General features: G+C 39.8%; 2 protein-coding genes across 2 annotated transcripts in view; one reads left to right on the forward strand and one right to left on the reverse strand.

Moving 5' to 3' along the window:
* LOC139756016 (ryanodine receptor-like) overlaps window positions 1–27,929 on the forward strand; it is a 494,517-nt gene that overhangs the window by 183,761 nt on the left and 282,827 nt on the right.
* LOC139756020 (AP-4 complex subunit mu-1-like) overlaps window positions 1–27,929 on the reverse strand; it is a 68,815-nt gene that overhangs the window by 32,026 nt on the left and 8,860 nt on the right. Inside the window, exons 5-6 of the mRNA XM_071674965.1 lie at window positions 11,914–11,988; window positions 7,220–7,382 (exon numbers count right to left, since the gene is read on the reverse strand). Coding sequence (XP_071531066.1) covers window positions 7,220–7,382; window positions 11,914–11,988 — 238 coding nt within the window. The remainder of the gene's footprint in view (window positions 1–7,219; window positions 7,383–11,913; window positions 11,989–27,929) is intronic.

Consider the following 27,929-nt stretch of genomic DNA (forward strand, 5'->3'; position numbering starts at 1 on the left):
TTCTTCTTTCACACACTTTACCAAACTCAGACACCAGCTTCTGCAGTTTCTTACATGAATCAGCCACCAGCACTGTATCATCAGTGAACAACAACTGACTCACTTCCCAAGCTCTCTCATCCACAACAGACTGCATACTTGCCCCTCTTTCCAAAACTCTTGCATTCACCTCCCTAACAACCCCATCCATAAACAAATTAAACAACCATGGAGACATCACACACCCCTGCCGCAAACCTACATTCACTGAGAACCAATCACTTTCCTCTCTTCCTACACGTACACATGCCTTACATCCTTGATAAAAACTTTTCACTGCTTCTAACAACTTGCCTCCCACACCATATATTCTTAATACCTTCCACAGAGCATCTCTATCAACTCTATCATATGCCTTCTCCAGATCCATAAATGCTACATACAAATCCATTTGTTTTTCTAAGTATTTCTCGCATACATTCTTCAAAGCAAACACCTGATCCACACATCCTCTACCACTTCTGAAACCACACTGCTCTTCCCCAATCTGATGCTCTGTACATGCCTTCACCCTCTCAATCAACACCCCCCATATAACTTACAAGGAACACTCAACAAACTTATACCTCTGCAACTTGAGCACCCACTCTTATCCCCTTTGCCTTTGTACAATGGCACTATGCAAGCATTCCGCCAATCCTCAGGCACCTCACCATGAATCATTTTTTTTTTTTTTTCATACTATCCACCATTTCCCGCGACAGTGAGGTAGCGTTAAGAACAGAGGACTGGGCCTTTGAGGAAATATCCTCACCTGGCCCTCTTCTCTGTTCCTTCTTTTGGAAAATTAAAAAAAAGAAAAAAAAAAACGAGAGGGGAGGATTTCCAGCCCCCCGCTCCCTTCCCTTTTAGTCGCCTTCTACGACACGCAGGGAATACGTGGGAAGTATTCTTTCTCCCCTATCCCCAGGGAAACCATGAATCATACATACATTAAATAACCTTACCAACCAGTCAACAATACAGTCATCCCCTTTTTTAATAAATTCCACTGCAGTGCCATCCAAACCCGCTGCTTTGCCGGCTTTCATCTTCCGTAAAGCTTTTACTGCCTCTTCTCTATTTACCAAATCATTTTCCCTAACCCTTTCACTTTGCACACCACCTCGACCAAGACACCTCACATCTGCCACTCTATCATCAAACACATTCAACAAACCTTCAAAATACTCTCTCCATCTCCTTCTCACATCACCATTACTTGTTATCACCTCCCCATTAGCCCCCTTCACTGAAGTTCCCATTTGCTCCCTTGTCTTACGCACTTTATTTACCTCCTTCCAAAACATCTTTTTATTCTCCCTGAAATTTAATGATACTCTCTCACCCCAACTCTCATTTGCCCTCTTTTTCATCTCTTGCACCTTTCTCTTGACCTCCTGCCTCTTTCTTTTATACCTCTCCCACTCATTTGCATATATACATATATATATATATATATATATATATATATATATATATATATATATATATATATATATATTTTTTTTTTTTTTTTTTTTTTTTTTTATACTTTGTCGCTGTCTCCCGCGTTTGCGAGGTAGCGCAAGGAAACAGACGAAAGAAATGGCCCAACCCCCCCCATACACATGTACATACACACGTCCACACACGCAAATATACATACCTACACAGCTTTCCATGGTTTACCCCAGACGCTTCACATGCCTTGCTTCAATCCACTGACAGCACGTCAACCCCTGTATACCACATGACTCCAATTCACTCTATTTCTTGCCCTCCTTTCACCCTCCTGCATGTTCAGGCCCCGATCACACAAAATCTTCTTCACTCCATCTTTCCACCTCCAATTTGGTCTCCCTCTTCTCCTCGTTCCCTCCACCTCCGACACATATATCCTCTTGGTCAATCTCTCCTCACTCATTCTCTCCATGTGCCCAAACCATTTCAAAACACCCTCTTCTGCTCTCTCAACCACGCTCTTTTTATTTCCACACATCTCTCTTACCCTTACGTTACTTACTCGATCAAACCACCTCACACCACACATTGTCCTCAAACATCTCATTTCCAGCACATCCATCCTCCTGCGCACATCTCTATCCATAGCCCACGCCTCGCAACCATACAACATTGTTGGAACCACTATTCCCTCAAACATACCCATTTTTGCTTTCCGAGATAATGTTCTCGACTTCCACACATTTTTCAAGGCTCCCAAAATTTTCGCCCCCTCCCCCACCCTATGATCCACTTCCGCTTCCATGGTTCCGTCCGCTGACAGATCCACTCCCAGATATCTAAAACACTTCACTTCCTCCAGTTTTTCTCCATTCAAACTCACCTCCCAATTGACTTGACCCTCACCCCTACTGTACCTAATAACCTTGCTCTTATTCACATTTACTCTCAACTTTCTTCTTCCACACACTTTACCAAACTCAGTCACCAGCTTCTGCAGTTTCTCACATGAATCAGCCACCAGCGCTGTATCATCAGCGAACAACAACTGACTCACTTCCCAAGCTCTCTCATCCCCAACAGACTTCATACTTGCCCCTCTTTCCAGGACTCTTGCATTTACCTCCCTAACAACCCCATCCATAAACAAATTAAACAACCATGGAGACATCACACACCCCTGCCGCAAACCTACATTCACTGAGAACCAATCACTTTCCTCTCTTCCTACACGTACACATGCCTTACATCCTCGATAAAAACTTTTCACTGCTTCTAACAACTTGCCTCCCACACCATATATTCTTAATACCTTCCACAGAGCATCTCTATCAACTCTATCATATGCCTTCTCCAGATCCATAAATGCTACATACAAATCCATTTGCTTTTCTAAGTATTTCTCACATACACTCTTCAAAGCAAACACCTGATCCACACATCCTCTACCACTTCTGAAACCGCACTGCTCTTCCCCAATCTGATGCTCTGTACATGCCTTCACATACATATATATATATATATATATATATATATATATATATATATATATATATATATATATATATATATATATGGATATATATATGTTCCTATGAGCCTATGGGGAAAATGAAACACGAAAAGTTCCCAAGTGCTCTTTCGTGTAATAATCACATCATCAGGGGAGACACAAGAGAGAAATATAACAGTCAGTTGATATACATCAAAGAGATGAAGCTAGGATGTCATTTGGTAAACATGTGATTGTCCAAAACATACAACGAGCGTTCATGAATATGTGTGTATATATGTGTGTGAAGATATGTAGAGGTTTTCAGCAAAGAAGAGAGAATGTTGGGGTGAAGAGAGTGGTGAGAGTAAGAGAGCTTGGAATGGAGACTTGTGGGATAGGGGAGAAAGAATACTTCCCACGCATTCCTCACGTGTCGTAGAAGGTGACTAAAGGGGATGGGAGCGGGGGGCTAGAAACCCTCCCCTCCTTGTATTTTAATTTTCTAAAAGGGGAAACAGAAGGAGTCACGTGGGGAGTGCTCATCCTCCTTGAAGGCTCAGATTGGGGTGTCTAAATGTGTGTGGATGTAACCAAGATGAGAAAATAGGAGAGATAGGTAGTATGTTTGAGGAAAGGAACCTGGACGTTTTGGCTCTGAGTGAAACGAAGTTCAAGGGTAAAGGGGAAGAGTAGTTTGGGAATGTCTTGGGAGTAAAGTCAGGGGTTAGTGAAAGGAAGAGAACAAGGGAAGGAGTAGCACTACTCCTGAAACTGGAGTGGTGGGAGTATGTGACAGAGTGTAAGAAAGTAAACTCTAGATTGATATGAGTAAAACTGAAACTTGATGGAGAGAGATGGGTGATTATCAGTGCATATGCACCTGGGCATGAGAAGAAAGATCATGAGAGGCAAGTGTTCTGGGAGCAGCTGAATGAGTGTGTTAGTGGTTTTGATGCACGAGACCAGGGTTATAGTGATGGGTGATTTGAATGCAAAGTTGAGTAATGTGGCAGTTGAGGGAATAATTGGCATAAATGGGGTGTTCAGTGTTGTAAATGGAAATGGTGAAGAGCTTGTAGATTTATGTGCTGGAAAAGGACTGGTGATTGGGAATACCCGGTTTAAAAAGAGAGATATACATAAATATACATATGTAAGTAGGAGAGATGGCCAGAGAGCGTTACTGGATTATGTGTTAATTGATAGGCGCACGAAAGAGAGACTTTTGGATGCTAATGTGCTGAGAGGTGCAACTGGAGGGATGTCCAATCATTATCCTGTGGAGGTGAAGGTGAAGATTTGTAGAAGTTTTTAGAAAAGAAGAGAGAATGTTGGGGTGAAGAGAATGGTGAGAGTAAGTGAGCTTGGGAAGGAGACTTGTGTGAGGAAGTACCACAGGAGACTGAGTACAGAATGGAAAAAGGTGAGAACAAAGGATGTAAGGGGAGTGGGGGAGGAATGGGAGGTATTTAGGGAAGCAGTGATGGCTTGCGCAAAAGATGCTTGTGGCATGAGAAGCGTGGGAGGTGGGCAGATTAGAAAGGGTAGTGAGTGGTGGGATGAAGAAGTAAGACTATTAGTGAAAGGGAAGGGAGAGGCTTTTAGACTAGTTTTGCAGGAAAATAGTGCAAATGAGAGGGAGATGTATAAAAGAAAGAGGCAGAAGGTCATGAGAAAGGTGCAAGAGGTGAAAAAAAGGGCAAATGAGAGTTGGGGTGAGAGAGTATCATTAAATTTTAGGGAGAATAAAAAGATATTTTGGAAGGAGGTAAATAAAGTGCGTAAGACAAGAGAACAAATGGGAACATCGGTGAAGGGGGCTCACGGGGGTGTGATAACAAGTAGTGGTGACGTGAGAAGAAGATGGAATGAGTATTTTGAAGGTTTGTTGAATGTGTTTGATGATAGAGTGGCAGATATAGGGTGTTTTGGAAGAGGTGGTGTGTGAAGTGAGAGGGTTAGGAGAATGATTTTGTAAACAGAGAGGAGGTAGTAAAGGCTTTGTGGAAAATGAAAGCCGGCAAAGCAGTGGGTTTGGATGGTATTGCAGTGGAATTTTTGAAAAAGGGGTGACTGTGTTGTTGATTGGTTGGTAAGGATATCTAATGTATGTATGACTCATGGTGAGGTGCCTGAGGATTGCCGGAATTCATGCATAGTGCGACTGTATAAAGGCAAAGGGGATAAAGGTGAGTGCTCAAATTACAGAGGTATAAGTTTGTTGAGTATTCCTGGGAAATTATATGGGAGGGTATTGATTGAGAGGGTCAAAGCATGTACAGAACATCAGATTGGGGAAGAGCAGTGTGGTTTCAGAATGTGTGAGAAATACTTAGAAAAACAAATGGATTTGTATGTAGCAATTATGGATCTGGAGAAGGCATATGATAGAGTTGATAGAGGTGCTCTGTAGAAGGTATTAAGAATATATGGTGTGGGAGGCAAGTTGTTAGAAGTAGTGAAAAGTTTTTATCAAGGATGTAAGGCATGCGTGCGAGTGGGAAGAGAGGAAAGTGATTGGTTCTCAGTGAATGTCTGTTTGCGGCAGTGCTGCGTGATGTCTCCATGGTTGTTCAATGTGTTTATGGATGGGGTTGTTAGGGAGGTGAATGCAAGTGGTTTGGAGAAAGGGGCAAGTATGCAGTCTGTTGTGGATGAGAGAGCTTGGGAAGTGAGTCAGTTGTTGTTCACTGATGATACAGCGCTGATGGCTGATTCAGGTGATAAACTGCAGAAGCTGGTGGCTGAGTTTGGTAAAGTGTGTGAAACAAGAAAACTTAGAGTAAATGTGAATAAGAGCAAGGTTAATAGGTACAGCAGGGTTGAGGGACAAGTCAATTGGGAGGTAAGTTTGAATGGAGAAAAACTGGAGGAAGTGAAGTGTTTTAAATATCTGGGAGTGAATTTGGCAGCAGATGGAACCATAGAAGGAGAAGTGAGTCACAGGGTGGGGGAGGGGGCGAAAGTCCTGGGAGCGCTGAAAAATGTGTGGAAGGCAAGACCATTATCTCGGAAAGCAAAAATGGGTATGTTTGAAGGAATAGTGGTTCCAACAATGTTATATGGTTGTGAGGCCTGGGCTATTGATAGAGTTGTGCAGAGGAGGGTGGATGTGTTGGAAATGAGATGTCTGAGGACAATATGTAGTGTGAGGTGGTTTGATCGAGTAAGTAATGAAAGGGTAAGAAAGATGTGTGGAAATAAAAAGAGTGTGGTTGAGAGAGCAGAAGATGGTGTTTTGAAACAGTTTGGTCACATGGAGAGAATGAGTGAAGAGAGATTGACAAAGAGGATATATGTGTCAGAGGTGGAGGGAACGAGGAGAAGTGGGAGACCAAATTGGAAGTGGAAAGATGGAGTGAAAAAGATTTTGAGTGATCGGGGCCTGAACATGCAGGAGGGTGAAAGGCGTGCAAGGAATAGAGTGAATTGGAATGATGTGGTATACTGGGGTCGATGTGCTGTTAATGGATTGAACCAGGGCAAGTGAAGCGTCTGGGGTAAACCATAGAAAGTTTCGTGGGGCCTGGATGGGGAAAGGGAGCTGTGGTTTTGGTGCATTATACATGACAGCTAGAGACTGAGTGTGAACAAAGGTGGCCTTTGTTGTCTTTTCCTAGCGCAACCTCGCGCGCATGCGGGGGGAGGGAGTTGTCATTTCATGTTTGGCAGGGTGGCGACGGGAATGAATAAAGGCAGACAGTATGGATTATGTACATGTGTATATATGTATATGTCTGTGTATGTATATATATGTATACATTGAAATATATAGGTATGTATACATGCGTGCATGGACGTGTAAGTATATACATGTGTATGTGGGCGGGTTGGGCCATTCTTTCATCTGTTTCCTTGCACTACCTTGCTGAAGCGAGAGACAGCGACAAAGTATAATAAATATATATAATATGTGTGTATATGAGTGAGTGGGCCACTCTTTGTCTATTTCCTGGCACTACCTCACCGATGCAGGAAATGACTATCAAGTTTAAAATTATGATAAAATGTTTACAAAAGGTTTTCTGGATTTTTGTTTTTAATATACCTTCAGGCTATTTTTTTCCTGTATGAATGTATCCCCAGTCACATCAGAATCTATTCAGAAAACAGGTTTCACTTACCAGAATTTCACTTAACCAACCTTTCAGGAACATATTTAGTCTGTCAAGTGGATGATAGGTGTAATACCATCCTCAGAAAAAACTGCAAGAAAATGAGACCTTTAACAAAGAAATATCACATATTTTTCACTGGCAATACCTTCTTGTGGAGTAGTTGAGAGTCGTGTGTTTAGTGTGAGAGAAAGAACTGGGTTGCCTGGAAGAAAGCAACGGGCAAGAATGGAACCAGTAACCTCAGCTCGGATCACAGTACCTCCAGACGCTACAGATGCCCACACTTTTTCAACTACATCCACATACAACTGTAAGTAACATCACCATCATCAAAAGTGATAAAGCAGAATGAATACTTTGAATTATGTGGACAAGAAATTATTGAGAAGTTAGATTAAGAGAAAGACCACAACAAGAAAAAGGTAAATCTTATGCTACTGAAAAGAAAACCTTAAATCTAAACTCAATAACAGGTTAAAACTATGTGCTGGTTGGGGAAATGAAGGTAAGAGAGAGAGAGTTAATGATGACAAGCTGAGAGAAATTCTTGTCCAAAATTTTGCACAAAATACATAACTTTATTAGTTACATTATTACATTACATATTAATTACAAAAGTAAAGATGCATGGATAAATCAGTATGGAAATGTTATTATTCAACACTGAAGCTTTCTTTAGCTTTAATTTGATGTCACAACATCTTGACACCATTGATTACTGATCACAAATCTGCCATGTCTGATATGCATGGAAAGTTTTTTGATTTCTGTATGGTATGTTAGGCATGATCAATTCAAGGGTATTTGCTTTTGCTGTGTTACATCTGGTTCAACAGAACCTTTACAGGTACATTTTTCACTTCAGCCACGATCATGACATACATATATGGAGTTAAAAGTTGACCAAGCTCATCTTATGTATTCTTTGTGTAGATTTCATTTTCTCTAAACAAAACCTGCAACTAGCAAAAATAAGTCTGATTTGTTGATAACTATGGCTGCAATTCTTTTTCTTTTCTTTTCATATTTGATCGCTGTTTCCTGTCTTAGCAAGGTGACATCAAGAACAGACAAAGAAAGGCCACACCTGCTCTCATCCATTCTCTAGCAGTCATGTGTAATGCACCAAAACCACAGCTCCCTATCCACATCCAGGAAATGCAGACCTTTCCATGGCTTTCCCTTGATGCTTCACATACCCTGGTTCAGTCCATTAATAGCACACTGACCCCAGTATACCACATTGCTCCAATTCATTCTATTCCATGCAAGCATTTCATCCTCAAGCATATCCAGGCCTTGACCACTCAAAATTTTCACTCCATCTTCCATCTCCAATTTGCTTTCCCCATTCTCTTTGTTCCTTCCACTTCTGACACTTATATTCTCTTATCAGCTTCTTTTCACTCATTCTCTCCATATGTCCAACCATCTTAGCACACCCCCTTCTGCCCTCTCAAAATATTACCTACTCTATCAAACCACCTCATCACTTACGGTCCTCAAACATTTCATTTCCAAAATATCCATGTTCCTCCACACAACCTTATCTACAGCCCATGCCTAGCATCCATATAATATTGTTAGGAATAACATTCCTTCAAACATCTCCATTTTTGCCCTTCCAGATAAAGTTTTCTCTTTCCACACATTCTTCAGTGTTCCCCAAGCCTTTGGCCCCTACCCCACCTTATGACTCACTTCTGCTTCCATGGTTCCATTCACTGGAAAGTCCACTCCCAGATATGCAACATACTTCACTTCCTCCAATTTTTCTTTATTTGAACTCACATCCTCACTAACTTGCCCCTAAACCCTGCTAAACCTAATATCCGTGCTTTAATTCACATTCACTCGCAACTTTTTCCTTTCACATGATCTTCCACACTAAGTCACCAACTTATGCAGTTTCTCACTTGAACCTGCCACCAGTGCTGTATTATCAGCAAACAGCAACTGACTCACCTTCCAGGCCCTCTCATTCTCCACAGACTACATACTCAACCCTCTCTCCAAAACTCTCCCATTTACCTCCCTACCAAAACATCCATAAACAAACTGAACAACCATGATGATATCACACATCCCTGATATCACACATACATTTACTCTCCTTTCATCCTCATCATACAAGCCTTACACCCTTGATGAAAATATCTCACTGCTTCTAGCAACTTTCCTAGTTTGGTTGCTATTCTAATAAACTACTGATTCATGGACTCACATTCAGTTTCTAAGTTTTATGCGGACAATTCATGACAATGGGCTTATGAAAGGAAGAGCATCTCATTAGTAGTTTCTATTTCATGGAGAGACCCAAGAATCTCAGGGACTGCAACATCTGTATGATTAATATGTCTGGATATAACAATGAAAAGAAAAGGCAAACAAAGAATTTCCCAATCTTCCCTGCACTATGCAACCTGCATTACTTTCAAGTAAGACTCCTGTACCAGAAATACCTGTAACTTTTGAGAAATCTTCCATACTCAGATAATAAATTTGAAAGTGGGACTTCATCACAGATAATGATGTTAATGACTGACCTAGTAAAAACAAGTGCCAATGTTAATCATCAGGTTGGCTTTAACAATTGGTGCAATATTATAGCACTCTGCCTTCATGAGGTAACACCATGAGTGAAAATTCACCTTTGGTGAGTCTGTATCAATGCAGGAACAAGGCAGGAACTCCTAGAAAAAAACCCTGAATTAGCTCTAGAACCCTTTCAGGAAGGGAGTCCTACGGCAAGTATAAATTCTAAAGAGAACTTCAGTCAGTATGAAAGCTACTACTCTTAAGTACTGAACCAAGGCATATGAAGCACTAAAACAATGATATGGTCAGTGAGGCCTGGTTGTGAACAGGGTACTGTGGTTTCAGTGCATTACTCATGCCAACTAGAAAACCAGTGCCCTGTGGTTTCAGTGCATTACTCATGCCAACTAGAAAACCAATGTGAGTGAATGAAACCTTTTATTCATCTGTTCATGGCACTTCCTTGCTTCCATGGGAAACAATTAACAAGTATGAAAGAAAATAGATTTATATCAAGAGAAAGTAATTGGTAATGAAGACAGAGATCCCTTGTAAAAAATGTAAAGAATATCTAGTGTAGGAGGAAAGGTACCAGAATCAGAGGAGTTTCCATTAAGAGAGTAAGGCATGTGTGCAAGTAGGAAGAGAGAAGGCCAAATGGTTCCAGGTAGGTCTGTATCAGGGGTGGGTAATGTCTTCATGGCTATCCAACCTGTTTATGAATGGGATTTTCAGTATGGCAAATGTGAGGGTCTTGGACAGAGGGGCAGGTCAGCAGTCTGCTCGGGGTGGAGGTCCTGGGAGATAAGTCACTTGTTTGCTGATGACATGGATCTGGAGGTAGATTTAAGTGACCACAGGAAATAATTCCTGAGTTTGACGGAATTTGTGAAAGAAGAAAGTTTGGAGTTAATGTGAATAAGAGTAAGGTTTTTTGGGGTTCACCAGTTTTGGAGACTTTTGCCAAGGCCATCCCCTTAAGAGAGTTCTCAGAAGACAAGGCATAAGAGATATGGATAAATACAGGGACAGATGGTTATGTTTTGTAGTAGAGAGAGGCTGGATGGTTGAAGTGTGAATCTGAATGTTATAAACCAGGGAAAGTGAAAAATTTTTGATACTTTGGACTGGATATGACAGTGAATTGAACCACGAGAACTAAAACAAGCCATAGGGTAACTGAGGGAAGAAAGGTCCTGGGTGCATTGAAAAGTGTGTGGTAAAGGAAAGATCTCTGTTTGTGAGGATAAAGATAGGCTTGACAAGATGGTTGTTCTGACAGCGTTGTATAGATGGGAAGGTTGAACCCTAGATAAAAAATAAAATGTCTAAGGACAATGCTGGTGTGAGGAGGGTATATTGTATAGAAAATAATAGAGTAAAAAAAAAAGTTTGGTATAAAGAGAAATATGTATGAGAGTGGTGAAGAGGACATGCTGAAATGGTCTGGACATAAGGAGAGGATCAGAACAGCAAGGATGATTAAAGGGGTATGCATGTCGGAAGAAAATGGAACAAAAAAGAGAAAAATTGAGATGGTGGTAGGCAGATGGTGGTCAGGACAGTGTCAGAGATGCTTTGAGACATCCTGAACATGCAGGAGGATTTGAGGTATGCATGGGATATAGTAAAATGGAGTGGTGTGAATGGGCTGAGCCAAAGCATATGAAGCAGTCATAGGAAGCAATGAAAAGGTTTGTGGAGTTAGCTATGGATATGGTGGCTCTGGTTTGGTGCATTACACATAACAGTTAGAAAACTGGTGGGAACAAATGAGGCAATGCTTCATATGTATATGGGCTATCTAGCTATGTAGAAAATGGCAAAGTATGAGAAAAATAAAAATGTACAAATGAATATGACATCATCAATGTATAGCAACATGCACTGGCTGCATGGCATAAAATCATTTGCCATAGTGACTGCCCACTATTGCTACATACAGTTTTTAGGACTTTTAGATTTCTTTTGTCTATACCATTATATCTATTTTTTTCAAAGACACCATAAATTCAAAACGATGTATGTACATCAGGATAGTGTATAGTGGGGAATACCTGTTGCTAATTAACTTTCCTAAATATATATAAAAAAAAAATCATAAACATCATGAACAACAACAGCCACTATTCGTGAATGTGGATCATCTTCATTCCAAACAACCAAATTACTAATTGAAATAATCTTAATTACTCTATCAAAATAATATGGGAGTACAAGACTGATATTTACAGAATACACTGAAACTTGCCTCAACATTACAAGATAAAGTGGACTGCCTCTAAAAAGGCAACTACATACCTCTCTTTTGCCAGTGTCCACAGCAAATGCAGACTGCTGAGCAGCAGTACTGGGTGCAGATTTTTCCAGCCCAAACTGTAAAAATTGTGCTACACTTCCAGATAAGGCTGAAGATAAATGAATATTGAACATACATTTTGTTTAATCAAACAATTCTTACTTCTAAACCATAAGGCACTTAGAACACTTCTCTCTGAATGCTTTAGTAACTACATATATTTGTCAACAATACAGTCACCCCCTTTTTTAATAAAAGGGGGTGACTGTATTGTTGACAAATATATGTAGGTGCCTGAGGATTGGCGGAATGCGTGCATAGTGCCATTGTACAAAGGCAAAGGGGATAAGAGTGAGTGCTCAAATTACAGAGGTATAAGTTTGTTGAGTATTCCTGGTAAATTATATGGGAGGGTGTTGATTGAGAGGGTGAAGGCATGTACAGAGCATCAGATTGGGGAAGAGCAGTGCGGTTTCAGAAGTGGTAGAGGATGTGTGGATCAGGTGTTTGCTTTGAAGAATGTATGTGAGAAATACTTAGAAAAGCAAATGGATTTGTATGTAGCATTTATGGATCTGGAGAAGGCATATGATAGAGTTGATAGAGAAGCTCTGTGGAAGGTATTAAGAATATATGGTGTGGGAGGCAAGTTGTTAGAAGCAGTGAAAAGTTTTTATCGAGGATGTAAGGCATGTGTACGTGTAGGAAGAGAGGAAAGTGATTGGTTCTCAGTGAATGTAGGTTTGCGGCAGGGGTGTGTGATGTCTCCATGGTTGTTTAATTTGTTTATGGATGGGGTTGTTAGGGAGGTAAATGCAAGAGTTTTGGAAAGAGGGGCAAGTATGAAGTCTGTTGGGGATGAGAGAGCTTGGGAAGTGAGTCAGTTGTTGTTCGCTGATGATGCAGCGCTGGTGGCTGATTCATGTGAGAAACTGCAGAAGCTGGTGACTGAGTTTGGTAAAGTGTGTGGAAGAAGAAAGTTAAGAGTAAATGTGAATAAGAGCAAGGTTATTAGGTACAGTAGGGTTGAGGGTCAAGTCAATTGGGAGGTGAGTTTGAATGGAGAAAAACTGGAGGAAGTGAAGTGTTTTAGATATCTGGGAGTGGATCTGTCAGCGGATGGAACCATGGAAGCGGAAGTGGATCATAGGGTGGGGGAGGGGGCGGAAATTTTGGGAGCCTTGAAAAATGTGTGGAAGTCGAGAACATTATCTCGGAAAGCAAAAATGGGTATGTTTGAAGGAATAGTGGTTCCAACAATGTTGTATGGTTGCGAGGCGTGGGCTATGAATAGAGTTGTGCGCAGGAGGATGGATGTGCTGGAAATGAGATGTTTGAGGACAATGTGTGGTGTGAGGTGGTTTGATCGAGTGAGTAACGTAAGGGTAAGAGAGATGTGTGGAAATAAAAAGAGCGTGGTTGAGAGAGCAGAAGAGGGTGTTTTGAAATGGTTTGGGCACATGGAGAGAATGAGTGAGGAAAGATTGACCAAGAGGATATATGTGTCGGAGGTGGAGGGAACGAGGAGAAGAGGGAGACCAAATTGGAGGTGGAAAGATGGAGTGAAAAAGATTTTGTGTGATCGGGGCCTGAACATGCAGGAGGGTGAAAGGAGGGCAAGGAATAGAGTGAATTGGAGCGATGTGGTATACAGGGGTTGACGTGCTGTCAGTGGATTGAATCAAGGCATGTGAAGCGTCTGGGGTAAACCATGGAAAGCTGTGTGGGTATGTATATTTGCGTGTGTGGACGTGTGTATGTACATGTGTATGGGGGGGGGGGGTTGGGCCATTTCTTTCGTCTGTTTCCTTGCGCTACCTCGCAAACGCGGGAGACAGCGACAAAGTATAAAAAAAAAAAAAAAAAAAAAATATTTGTACTCGTTATATATAAATTTTACTATCAGCACAACTATCCATTTATGGGAAGTGAGTAAAACAGATGACTGTAAATGTTAAATGAAGCATATATGGAAATGTAATCTATTTAAATATATAAATATCAATGCCTTTTACTTTCCCATTATATGAGATTACAGGTTCTACATTTATCATTATCATCATTACAGTATCATAATTATCCAAAGACCCTTTTCTGAAACAGTCCTGGTGTTACCCCAGGAATCCTTTTCCAAGAGCTGCTGCAGCTCCAAGCCTGTACTATACTCAGCAGAAGGTAAAGAATGGACTCCTTTGAAGAGAGAAGTATTTTGATGAGACTGTACCCTGTTTTGTCTACTGAACATAATACAGCCTCGTCAAAGGTGACTTTTCATTCCTGATGTAACCTTATGCAAGCAAAGCCTGTAACACTAGTTCCACCTTTACATACAATCAATTATACTCAACTCCTAGCTAGCACTATAAATGATGAAGAAACTTCATAATCTAGAACAGGTTTACAGAAAGAGATAATCATTGATCCCAAGTCCCATAATGTTGCAGATAAAATTTGAAGGGCAACTATGAGCATGAACAAAGGTATAATAAGGTAAGTTAACATATTGTGAACAAAAATTTTTTGTTGAAAGTATACTGCAGAATATGTTCAATGGAAAAATTAAATATATGAAATAAAATTTTTTCTTGTTGGAAAGGTGGTTTAATATTATAAACCTCAGTTACAACTCTTATTTGTATACAACAGTAAAAATATTTTCACTGAATGACACCATACTGCAGTGGCGTATTGAACTACTGAGTTATGATATACATATGTTTGTACAAACTCAATGGCTTTTCACTGCAGTTACTGGTATCTTTTCAAACCCAGAAAGATCTGGAGATATTTCTTATCCTTAAATTCTCGACCTTAACCACAATGAAATGTTTGCAAATTATAATGAAGTACAGCTCAGCTTGATTATTTGAGCTTGCCAATACTTGCAGTTCATTCATAACCTAATGTTACTCTAATACTAAACATTAAATATAGGTAATTACAAAGGCTCTCTTATATTCTAAAATAATCTGTCAATCTAACCATCTATCAACATTCCTCCATTCTAAATTTCATTAGCTGGTTCAGGTACATACAACCTTCGAATATCACTCATATACATTCTCAACCCATGTCCAGCATGTGAATGTAAAACATGGACTTCAACATACATGATGCTTCATACTTTTTCACATAATACAGTCAGCTGATTCATCAAGTGAGATGAATACCTTTATTTACAACACTTCCAAACAAAATGTAATTCCACTGTATTCAATTCTTAATCATTCTATCAGCATTTTCACAAAAAATATCCAAAGCCTCATCTCCTATCTTCCCTGACTTATATCCACTGAAGTTTCACATCCATAACTCTGCACTGGGAAAACAACTCCTTCATGCAAAATTCTTGCCAACTCTTCACTCAAACTTCTCTCAGTCACCAGAGCTTTCAGGCCATCCCCAGTTTCACCAGCTTTTCTCTAATGAATAAATCTACTTTCAACTTCAGCTTACCCACTACCAACCTTACTAAACTGTACTCCTAAATATCAAGGCTTATCCACAACTTCCAGTTCATCAGCAAGCAAACTGAATGTATATTCTGATCTACCCCTCTCAAAAACTACATGAATTTCCTTCACTTTCAAATTCACTATCCCCTTCCAAGTTACATAATTGAACCAACTGACCAATCTATCCAAATCTTTCTTTGGTTTAGCAACCAACTCAGGATGAGCCACACACAACAACTTCTATTCTCCATAGTTAAACATTACAAGACAATCACCCATTCTTGCTTTCATCTTATGCAATGCTCCATTCCATAAAAGCATTAAAACATAATGACATTATACAACTTTGACACATTCCCACATGTATTTCAAACAAGTAGTCACATTATTATATTTCTTTTTATCATACTTAATCACTGTTTCCCGCATCAGTGAGGTAGCACTAGGAAACAGATGAAGCATGGCCCATCCACTCATATACACATATACACACATAAACACCCATACACACACAAATACATACATATATATATTCCAATTCACTCTATTCCACGCATGCCTTTCACCCTCCTGCATGTTCAAGCCTCGATCACTCAAAATCTTTTTCACTTCATCTTTCCACCTCCAATTTGTTCTCCCACTTCTCCTCGTTCCCTCTACCTCTGACACATAAAGCCTCTTTGTCAATCTTTCCTCACTCATTTTCTCCATGTGCCCAAACCTTTTCAAAACACCCTCTTCTGCTCTCTCAACCACACTCTTTGTATTACCACACATCTCTCTTACCCTTACATTACTTACTCGATCAAACCACCTCACACAACATATTGTCCTCAAACATCTCATTTCCAGCACATCCACCCTCCTGCGCACAACTCTATCCATAGCCCACGCCTCGCAACCATACAACATTGTTGGAACCACTATTCCTTCAAACATACCCATTTTTGCTTTCCGAGATAATGTTCTCGACTTCCACACATTCTTCAAGGCTCCCAGAATTTTCGTCCCCTATGATTCACTTCCACTTCCATGGTTCCATCCGCTGCAAGATCCACACCCAGATATCTAAAAGACTTTACTTCATCCAGTTTTTCTCCATTCAAACTTACCTCCCAATTGGCTTGACCCTCAACCCTACTGTACCTAATAACCTTGTTCTTATTCACATTTACTCTTAACTTTCTTCTTTCACACACTTTACCAAACTCAGTCACCAGCTTCTGCAGTTTCTCACATGAATCAGCCTCCAGCGCTGTATCATCAGCAAACAACACCTGACTCACTTCCCAAGCTCTCTCATCCACAACAGACTGCATACTTGCCCCTCTTTCCAAAACTCTTGCATTCACCTCCCTAACATCCCCATCCATAAACAAATTAAACAACTATGGAGACATCACACACCCCTGCCGCAAACCTACATTCACTGAGAACCAATCACTTTCCTCTCTTCCTACATGTACACATGCCTTACATCCTCGATAAAAACTTTTCTCTGCTTCTAACAACTTGCCTCCTACACCATATATTCTTAATACCTTCCACAGAGCATCTCTATCAACTCTATCATATGCCTTCTCCAGATCCATAAATGCTACATACAAATCCATTTGTTTTTCTAAGTATTTCTCACATACATTCTTCAAAGCAAACACCTGATCCACACATCCTCTACCACTTCTGAAACCACACTGCTCTTCCCCAATCTGATGCTCTGTACATGCCTTCACCCTCTCAATCAATACACTCCCATATAATTTACCAGGAATACTCAACAAACTTATACCTCTGTAATTTGAGCACTCACTCTTATCCCCTTTGCCTTTGTACAATGGCACTATGCAAGCATTCCGCCAATCCTCAGGCACCTCACCATGAATCATACATACATTAAATAACCTTACCAACCAGTCAACAATACAGTCACCCCCTTTTTTAATAAAAGGGGGTGACTGTATTGTTGACAAATATATGTAGGTGCCTGAGGATTGGCGGAATGCGTGCATAGTGCCATTGTACAAAGGCAAAGGGGATAAGAGTGAGTGCTCAAATTACAGAGGTATAAGTTTGTTGAGTATTCCTGGTAAATTATATGGGAGGGTGTTGATTGGAGAGGGTGAAGGCATGTACAGAGCATCAGATTGGGAAGAGCAGTGCGGTTTCAGAAGTGGTAGAGGATGTGTGGATCAGGTGTTTGCTTTGAAGATGTATGTGAGAAATACTTAGAAAAGCAAATGGATTTGTATGTAGCATTTATGGATCTGGAGAAGGCATATGATAGAGTTGATAGAGATGCTCTGTGGAAGGTATTAAGAATATATGGTGTGGGAGGCAAGTTGTTAGAAGCAGTGAAAAGTTTTTATCGAGGATGTAAGGCATGTGTACGTGTAGGAAGAGAGGAAAGTGATTGGTTCTCAGTGAATGTAGGTTTGCGGCAGGGGTGTGTGATGTCTCCATGGTTGTTTAATTTGTTTATGGATGGGGTTGTTAGGGAGGTAAATGCAAGAGTTTTGGAAAGGGGGCAAGTATGAAGTCTGTTGGGGATGAGAGAGCTTGGGAAGTGAGTCAGTTGTTGTTCGCTGATGATGCAGCGCTGGTGGCTGATTCATGTGAGAAACTGCAGAAGCTGGTGACTGAGTTTGGTAAAGTGTGTGGAAGAAGAAAGTTAAGAGTAAATGTGAATAAGAGCAAGGTTATTAGGTACGTAGGGTTGAGGGTCAAGTCAATTGGGAGGTGAGTTTGAATGGAGAAAAACTGGAGGAAGTGAAGTGTTTTAGATATCTGGGAGTGGATCTGTCAGCGGATGGAACCATGGAAGCGGAAGTGGATCATAGGGTGGGGGAGGGGGCGGAAATTTTGGGAGCCTTGAAAAATGTGTGGAAGTCGAGAACATTATCTCGGAAAGCAAAAATGGGTATGTTTGAAGGAATAGTGGTTCCAACAATGTTGTATGGTTGCGAGGCGTGGGCTATGAATAGAGTTGTGCGCAGGAGGATGGATGTGCTGGAAATGAGATGTTTGAGGACAATGTGTGGTGTGTAGGTGGTTTGATCGAGTGAGTAACGTAAGGGTAAGAGAGATGTGTGGAAATAAAAAGAGCGTGGTTGAGAGGCAGAAGGGTGTTTTGAAATGGTTTGGGCACATGGAGAGAATGAGTGAGGAAAGATTTGACCAAGAGGATATATGTGTCGGAGGTGGAGGGAACGAGGAGAAGAGGGAGACCAAATTGGAGGTGGAAAGATGGAGTGAAAAAGATTTTGTGTGATCGGGGCCTGAACATGCAGGAGGGTGAAAGGAGGGCAAGGAATAGAGTGAATTGGAGCGATGTGGTATACAGGGGTTGACGTGCTGTCAGTGGATTGAATCAAGGCATGTGAAGCGTCTGGGGTAAACCATGGAAAGCTGTGTGGGTATGTATATTTGCGTGTGTGGACGTGTGTATGTACATGTGTATGGGGGGGGGGGTTGGGCCATTTCTTTCGTCTGTTTCCTTGCGCTACCTCGCAAACGCGGGAGACAGCGACAAAGTATAAAAAAAAAAAAAAAAAAATATTTGTACTCGTTGTATATATAAATTTTACTATCAGCACAACTATCCATTTATGGGAAGTGAGTAAACAGATGACTGTAAATGTTAAATGAAGCATATATGGAAATGTAATCTATTTAAATATATAAATATCAATGCCTTTTACTTTCCCATTATATGAGATTACAGGTTCTACATTTATCATTATCATCATTACAGTATCATAATTATCCAAAGACCCTTTTCTGAAACAGTCCTGGTGTTACCCCAGGAATCCTTTTCCAAGAGCTGCTGCAGCTCCAAGCCTGTACTATACTCAGCAGAAGGTAAAGAATGGACTCCTTTGAAGAGAGAAGTATTTTGATGAGACTGTACCCTGTTTTGTCTACTGAACATAATACAGCCTCGTCAAAGGTGACTTTTCATTCCTGATGTAACCTTATGCAAGCAAAGCCTGTAACACTAGTTCCACCTTTACATACAATCAATTATACTCAACTCCTAGCTAGCACTATAAATGATGAAGAAACTTCATAATCTAGAACAGGTTTACAGAAAGAGATAATCATTGATCCCAAGTCCCATAATGTTGCAGATGAAATTTGAAGGGCAACTATGAGCATGAACAAAGGTATAATAAGGTAAGTTAACATATTGTGAACAAAAATTTTTTGTTGAAAGTATACTGCAGAATATGTTCAATGGAAAAATTAAATATATGAAATAAAATTTTTTCTTGTTGGAAAGGTGGTTTAATATTATAAACCTCAGTTACAACTCTTATTTGTATACATCAGTAAAAATATTTTCACTGAATGACACCATACTGCAGTGGCGTATTGAACTACTGAGTTATGATATACATATGTTTGTACAAACTCAATGGCTTTTCACTGCAGTTACTGGTATCTTTTCAAACCCAGAAAGATCTGGAGATATTTCTTATCCTTAAATTCTCGACCTTAACCACAATGAAATGTGTGCAAATTATAATGAAGTACAGCTCAGCTTGATTATTTGAGCTTGCCAATACTTGCAGTTCATTCATAACCTAATGTTACTCTAATACTAAACATTAAATATAGGTAATTACAAAGGCTCTCTTATATTCTAAAATAATCTGTCAATCTAACCATCTATCAACATTCCTCCATTCTAAATTTCATTAGCTGGTTCAGGTACATACAACCTTCGAATATCACTCATATACATTCTCAACCCATGTCCAGCATGTGAATGTAAAACATGGACTTCAACATACATGATGCTTCATACTTTTTCACATAATACAGTCAGCTGATTCATCAAGTGAGATGAATACCTTTATTTACAACACTTCCAAACAAAATGTAATTCCACTGTATTCAATTCTTAATCATTCTATCAGCATGTTCACAAAAAATATCCAAAGCCTCATCTCCTATCTTCCCTGACTTATATCCACTGAAGTTTCACATCCATAACTCTAAACTGGGAAAACAACTCCTTCATGCAAAATTCTTGCCAACTCTTCACTCAAACTTCTCTCAGTCACCAGAGCTTTCAGGCCATCCCCAGTTTCACCAGCTTTTCTCTAATGAATAAATCTACTTTCAACTTCAGCTTACCCACTACCAACCTTACTAAACTGTACTCCTAAATATCAAGGCTTATCCACAACTTCCAGTTCATCAGCAAGCAAACTGAATGTATATTCTGATCTACCCCTCTCAAAAACTACATGAATTTCCTTCACTTTCAAATTCACTATCCCCTTCCAAGTTACATAATTGAACCAACTGACCAATCTATCCAAATCTTTCTTTGGTTTAGCAACCAACTCAGGATGAGCCACACACAACAACTTCTATTCTCCATAGTTAAACATCACAAGACAATCACCCATTCTTGCTTTCATCTTATGCAATGCTCCATTCCATAAAAGCATTAAAACATAATGACATTATACAACTTTGACACATTCCCACATGTATTTCAAACAAGTAGTCACATTATTATATTTCTTTTTATCATACTTAATCACTGTTTCCCGCATCAGTGAGGTAGCACTAGGAAACAGATGAAGCATGGCCCATCCACTCATATACACATATACACACATAAACACCCATACACACACAAATACATACATATATATATTCCAATTCACTCTATTCCACGCATGCCTTTCACCCTCCTGCATGTTCAGGCCTCGATCACTCAAAATCTTTTTCACTTCATCTTTCCACCTCCAATTTGTTCTCCCACTTCTCCTCGTTCCCTCTACCTCTGACACATAAAGCCTCTTTGTCAATCTTTCCTCACTCATTTTCTCCATGTGCCCAAACCTTTTCAAAACACCCTCTTCTGCTCTCTCAACCACACTCTTTGTATTACCACACATCTCTCTTACCCTTACATTACTTACTCGATCAAACCACCTCACACAACATATTGTCCTCAAACATCTCATTTCCAGCACATCCACCCTCCTCCGCACAACTCTATCCATAGCCCACGCCTCGCAACCATACAACATTGTTGGAACCACTATTCCTTCAAACATACCCATTTTTGCTTTCCGAGATAATGTTCTCGACTTCCACACATTCTTCAAGGCTCCCAGAATTTTCGTCCCCTATGATTCACTTCCACTTCCATGGTTCCATCCGCTGACAGATCCACACCCAGATATCTAAAAGACTTTACTTCATCCAGTTTTTCTCCATTCAAACTTACCTCCCAATTGGCTTGACCCTCAACCCTACTGTACCTAATAACCTTGTTCTTATTCACATTTACTCTTAACTTTCTTCTTTCACACACTTTACCAAACTCAGTCACCAGCTTCTGCAGTTTCTCACATGAATCAGCCTCCAGCGCTGTATCATCAGCAAACAACACCTGACTCACTTCCCAAGCTCTCTCATCCACAACAGACTGCATACTTGCCCCTCTTTCCAAAACTCTTGCATTCACCTCCCTAACAACCCCATCCATAAACAAATTAAACAACTATGGAGACATCACACACCCCTGCCGCAAACCTACATTCACTGAGAACCAATCACTTTCCTCTCTTCCTACATGTACACATGCCTTACATCCTCGATAAAAACTTTTCTCTGCTTCTAACAACTTGCCTCCTACACCATATATTCTTAATACCTTCCACAGAGCATCTCTATCAACTCTATCATATGCCTTCTCCAGATCCATAAATGCTACATACAAATCCATTTGTTTTTCTAAGTATTTCTCACATACATTCTTCAAAGCAAACACCTGATCCACACATCCTCTACCACTTCTGAAACCACACTGCTCTTCCCCAATCTGATGCTCTGTACATGCCTTCACCCTCTCAATCAATACACTCCCATATAATTTACCAGGAATACTCAACAAACTTATACCTCTGTAATTTGAGCACTCACTCTTATCCCCTTTGCCTTTGTACAATGGCACTATGCAAGCATTCCGCCAATCCTCAGGCACCTCACCATGAATCATACATACATTAAATAACCTTACCAACCAGTCAACAATACAGTCACCCCCTTTTTTAATAGATTCCACTGCAATCCCATCCAAACCTGCTGCCTTGCCGGCTTTCATCTTCTGCAAAGCTTTTACTACCTCTTCTCTATTTACCAAATCATTTTCCCTAGCCCTCTCACTTTGCACACCACCTCGACCAAAACACCCTATATCTGCCACTCTATCATCAAACACATTCAACAAACCTTCAAAATACTCTCTCCATCTCCTTCTCACATCACCACTACATGTTATCACCTCCCCATTAGCGCCCTTCACTGAAGTTCCAATTTGCTCCCTTGTCTTACGCACTTTATTTACCTCCTTCAAAAACATCTTTTTATTCTCCCTGAAATTTAATGATACTCTCTCACCCCAACTCTCATTTGCCCTCTTTTTCACCTCTTGCACCTTTCTCTTGACCTCCTGCCTCTTTCTTTTATACCTCTCCCTCTCATTTGCATTTTTCCCTGCAAAAATTGTCCAAATGCCTCTCTCTTCTCTTTCACTAATAATCTTACTTCTTCATTCCACCAGTCACTACCCCTTCTAATCAACCCACCTCCCACGCTTCTCATGCCACAAGCATCTTTTGCGCAAGCCATCAATGCTTCCCTAAATACATCCCATTCCTTCCTCACTCCCCTTACCTCCTTTGTTCTCACCATTTTCCATTCTATACTCAGTCTCTCCTGGTACTTCCTCACACAAGTCTCCTTCCCAAGCTCACTTACTCTCACCACTCTTTTCACCTCAACATTCTCTCTTCTTTTCTGAAAACCCCCACAAATCTTCACCTCCACCTCCACAAGATACATACAAAGACAAATACATATATACATATGTACATATTCATACTTGTTTGCCTTCATCCATTCCTGGCGCTACTCCACCCCACAGGAAACAGCATCGCCATCCCCTGCTTCAGATACCACCACATATTCTTGCACAGGTATTACTTCCATTATGAAAGCACCTAGCAACATCTAAAAGTCTTCTATACACTCCTTCTAGAGCAAAGCCTTACTAAAGAGGTTTCTTCTCATTTTTTTATTCATGTTTTCCAAATCCATATATGTTGCATACATCATTCAGTCTAGAACTTTCTCAACTATATGTCTGAGTGCAAAAATCTGATCTACACAACTACCTACACCCATGTATTTTTCACCTGTAAGGAGTTACCTTATCTTTTAAGCATAATCAACTACTGTCCTACAATACAACTTGCCAATTATATGCTAAAGTAAGTTATTCCTCTCAAATTCTTACACTTGCTTTTACTCCCTTTTCCGTTATACAATGAATCAATTACTATCTCTGTCTAGTCATCAGGAATCTGGCTAGTTTACTATACTTTCATGTACAATCACCAGAGATACTCCACTTGACCTTACCTTTCACTCTTCACCATATATACCAACAGCTTTTCTATTCATTAATAATTTTATTGCACTGCTTTCTCCCTTCTGTATAATGTCTTCCTCTACCAGTCACTTACTTCTCTCTTTCTTTCTGCTTCTACTTTTCCAACAGAAAAATCTCTTTAATAATAATCCCCAATCAGTACTTTGTAATACCTCTCCATTTCTTACAAAATTCATCTTTTGTAACAAATAACCATACTGCACAGCATCTCAGATATAAACTACTTAGTCAGATGAGTTTGTTAATCCAAGCAGATATGTTCCTCACCAAAAGGGGTTCACAGATTCCTGGGCAAATCAGTAAACATTCTCCTCTAGATACTATGATTTCCAAATGGCTATGAGGTATTAGTGAGCACTGTTAATCTCCTGACAAAGTATTTCAAGAGATGACAAGAAGGCTATCAAGATAACACCAGTGAAAGATGTTCTCATAATACATACACTACTATACACTGGACACAATATATGTCTGAAATTTATTGATTTACTAATAATCCACTTTTGAGTCTGCAGTGTCTTTATTTGGGTCTCACCCACCTCAACAATTATGAATATCCACAGCAGAAACTCCCTTCACAATGTTGATGTTAGTTTACAAATTACAATTTAGTGTACATTATATCACAGAACACTTGTTTATGAAAAATACACACTGAAAAAATATAAGAAAAAACAGCTTCATACACATTTACAAGGTAAGGAGGACAAAGGCAGGTGTTCAAACTACAGAGGTATAAGTATCATAAGTGTACCTGGTAATGTGTATGGAAGAGTGGTGATGAAAGGGTGGTGGCATGTACAGAGCATCAGACTAGGGAAGAACAATGTGGTTTCAGGAGTCTAGAGGATGCATGGATCAGGTGTCCGCTTTGCAAAATGTGTGAGAGAAATAATAAGAACAGGGGAATTTGTACATAGCATTTATTGTGGGAAGTGCAATGAATTTACAGGAAGGAAGAAAGCTAATAAAAGCAGTGTCAAGTTTTTATAACGAGAATAAGGCATGTAGAGAGGAAGGTGAATGGTACAAGGTGAAAGTTGGTCTAAGGAACAGGCGAGTGTTGTCACAATGGCTGTTTTAACTCATTATGGATGGGGTGGTGAGGGAAGTGAATGTAAGGGTCTAGGAGAGGAAGAAAGAATTGCAGTTTGTTGGAGGTGGGAAGGGCCTAAAAAGGTGTGTCATTTGTTGTTTGCTGATGACATCACCTTTTAAGATGATGTATAAAAGTGACTGAAGCATGTGACAGTTCTTTCCAGGTGGGAGAATGCTGGTGAGATCTATGGATATATGTTGGAATCAAAACATTAGCTGGGATTATATACAAGGCAAGAATCATTACATCATCAACTGATGGAAATAGCAGTGAACTGTGCCCTGTCAGCTGATGATTATAACAGTTTAAAGGTTAAGTCTAATAGTTTTAAAGGTCTGGTGGACATTCTAAAAGGTGGTCAACTGAACCTGCAATTCTGGGTGTAATTCATTTTTTTCTGCAAGAACCTAAATAACAAACTCTTTGTAATCTTATGTACATTTCATAAAACAGTTTGTTGCCACTTGACTTTGATAGCCTGTATACCTTTAACATTTAATCAAATAATTATTGTCTTTAGTTACCCAATCTGACTCCTTCCTTACACAGCCCATTTCCACCTTCCTAGGGATGCTAAACCTGTTCATGCATAAGAGTCTTTTCCAGTTTATGTTACCAATGTCCTGGTGCATTTTGATGAATCTGATATACTCTTGTTTTCTTTGCTGATATCACTGAGTCTTACATGTTGCTACACCCTGCTGTGTCTTGGATCAACTGATTCAAAAAGCAGTCTTCATTAATATCAATTAGTCAGGAGATTCCAGGTCACATTGTAGGAGTTAAATTCTCCAACAATTATTGCTCTTTGCTACTGACTAAAGATCTCATTTTCTCATTCACAACTCTATCATTTCTCCACAATGTCTGGGGGAGTCTATAAACTACCCCATAAATAAGATGTCTTATTCATCAATTCATCATATGAGGAATAGTTAGTAAGATATCTAATCTTCTAACAGTATTTACCCATAGTCTTTTCCATCACATTAGGCTCTCCTGACTGCATAAGTTGGGGACTGACTTTGGACGAGTATGTGATAGGAAAAAGTTGAGAGTAAATCATGACTAAAAGTAAGATTATGAGGTTCAGCAGGGTTGAGGGACAGGGTAGTTGGGGTATGAGATTAAATGGAGAAAATATGGAGGAAATGAAGTGCTTTAGATATCTGGGAGTGGACAAGACAGTGAATCATGGTAGCAGAAGTGAGTCATAAGGTGGGGGAGGGGGTGAAGGTTCTGAGTGCTGAAGATTGTATGGAAAGAGAGAATGTTACCTCGAAGGGCAAAAATGGGTGTCAGAAGGAATAGTAGTCCCAACAATATCATATGGATGTGAGGTATGGGCTACAGATAAGGCTGTGCGGAGGAGGGTGGATGTGTTGAAAATTAAATGTTGGAGGACTATATGTGGTGTGAGGTGGTTTGATAGACAAAATAATGAAAGGGTAAGTGAGATGTGTGGTTATAAAAGAGTGTGGATGAGAGAGCAAGAAAGCAGAAAAGGGTTGTGCTGATGTGGTTTGGACATAAAGGGAAATCTAATGAGGAAAGGTTGACAAAGAGGATGTATCTGTTAGAAGTGGAGGGAACAAGGAGAACAGGGAGACCAAATTGGAGATGGAAGAATGGAGTGAAAAAAGATTTTGAGTGATCAGGGCCTGAACATGCAGCAAGGTGAAAGGCATGCATGGGATAGAGTGAAATGGAATGTTGTGATATACTGGGGTCGATGTAATATTAATGGACTGAAGCATCCAAGACAAACTATGGAATTGTCTGTGGGGCCTGGTTGTGGAGAGGGAACTGTGGTTTTAGAGCATTACACATGATAATCAGAGAACAGATGTGAGCAGAAGTGGCTTTGTTTGTCTGTTCCTGTTGCTACCTCGCTATAGAAAGATATGGCAATCAAGTATGAAAAAAAACTTTTGGAACTTGTGTAAAACATAACGTTTCTCTTGAAAAAGAAAAAGTAAGGGTGCTTCAAGTTTCTCAGTCATAACACTTTAATTAGGTCACCTGGGACAATGTATGACCTAACTGATAAGGTAACATGTACCCTGTTTGACAGAAGACTTCCTGGCTGTATACAACTTGTTCTTACCATGCTCTCAAAAATCACATATCCAATTCATCTAACATCTACCCAGTATTGCATTATTAATCCTGTTTAAATGCAGACCAACTTTAGCAAACATGCTCCTATCTCCACTGTTATCATTTCTTTATATTTTTTAATATGTGTCCTATACTTCCCATGGATCCCTTCTGATCTAACCTTCAACCTATTGTTTGTTCCATCCTCAACAACAACTACACTGTTACCTGATGTCCCTACTATGTCTTGTTCCTTGTGTGTTAAATCTTTCAGCCTTGTCCTAAGCTAATGTATCCTCATCCTATTTTTGTTTCGACCACAAAACTACAGAATCTAGCTACTAAGTAAAGAATCCCCAACAAAGGGGTTCTTCTCTTACATTCATTTCATTGCCCAAAATTTTATACCCATTGTTTTACTTTCTGTTTCCATGATTTCATTAAGAATTAGGCTTTGTTAAATTCCTAATCACTTTGAAATCATCATTTCTATCCATTGTCATTGACTAGTCTGATTTCTATATTTCTTTAGTTATGTTCTAACCCTTTTCCACAAAATCTGATGTTCTGGCTACAATCTGAATAGGGGCACCTTCAAACACACTAAGCAACCAGTTATACTTTCAACAGCTATACTGTTATCACAAATGTCTCTTGATAACATACTAAACAGATTACACAAAAGACAAAGAACATATCAACCTTTATCTCTTGTTAGTAAGTTTTTAATGATGTCTTGGTTACAATATAGACAAGCAAAGCAAGCTGCACAAGGAATCTTAGGAACATATCTTGACCACATTAGCTTTGGAGCATGAAAACTCTTCTAAAGCTTTACAACTGAGGCATTATATGCTAGCAGATTCTATTTTAACAACCATTCAT

Source organism: Panulirus ornatus, chromosome 20, assembly GCF_036320965.1.
Source record: "Panulirus ornatus isolate Po-2019 chromosome 20, ASM3632096v1, whole genome shotgun sequence".
Classification (NCBI taxonomy): Eukaryota; Metazoa; Arthropoda; class Malacostraca; order Decapoda; family Palinuridae; genus Panulirus; species Panulirus ornatus.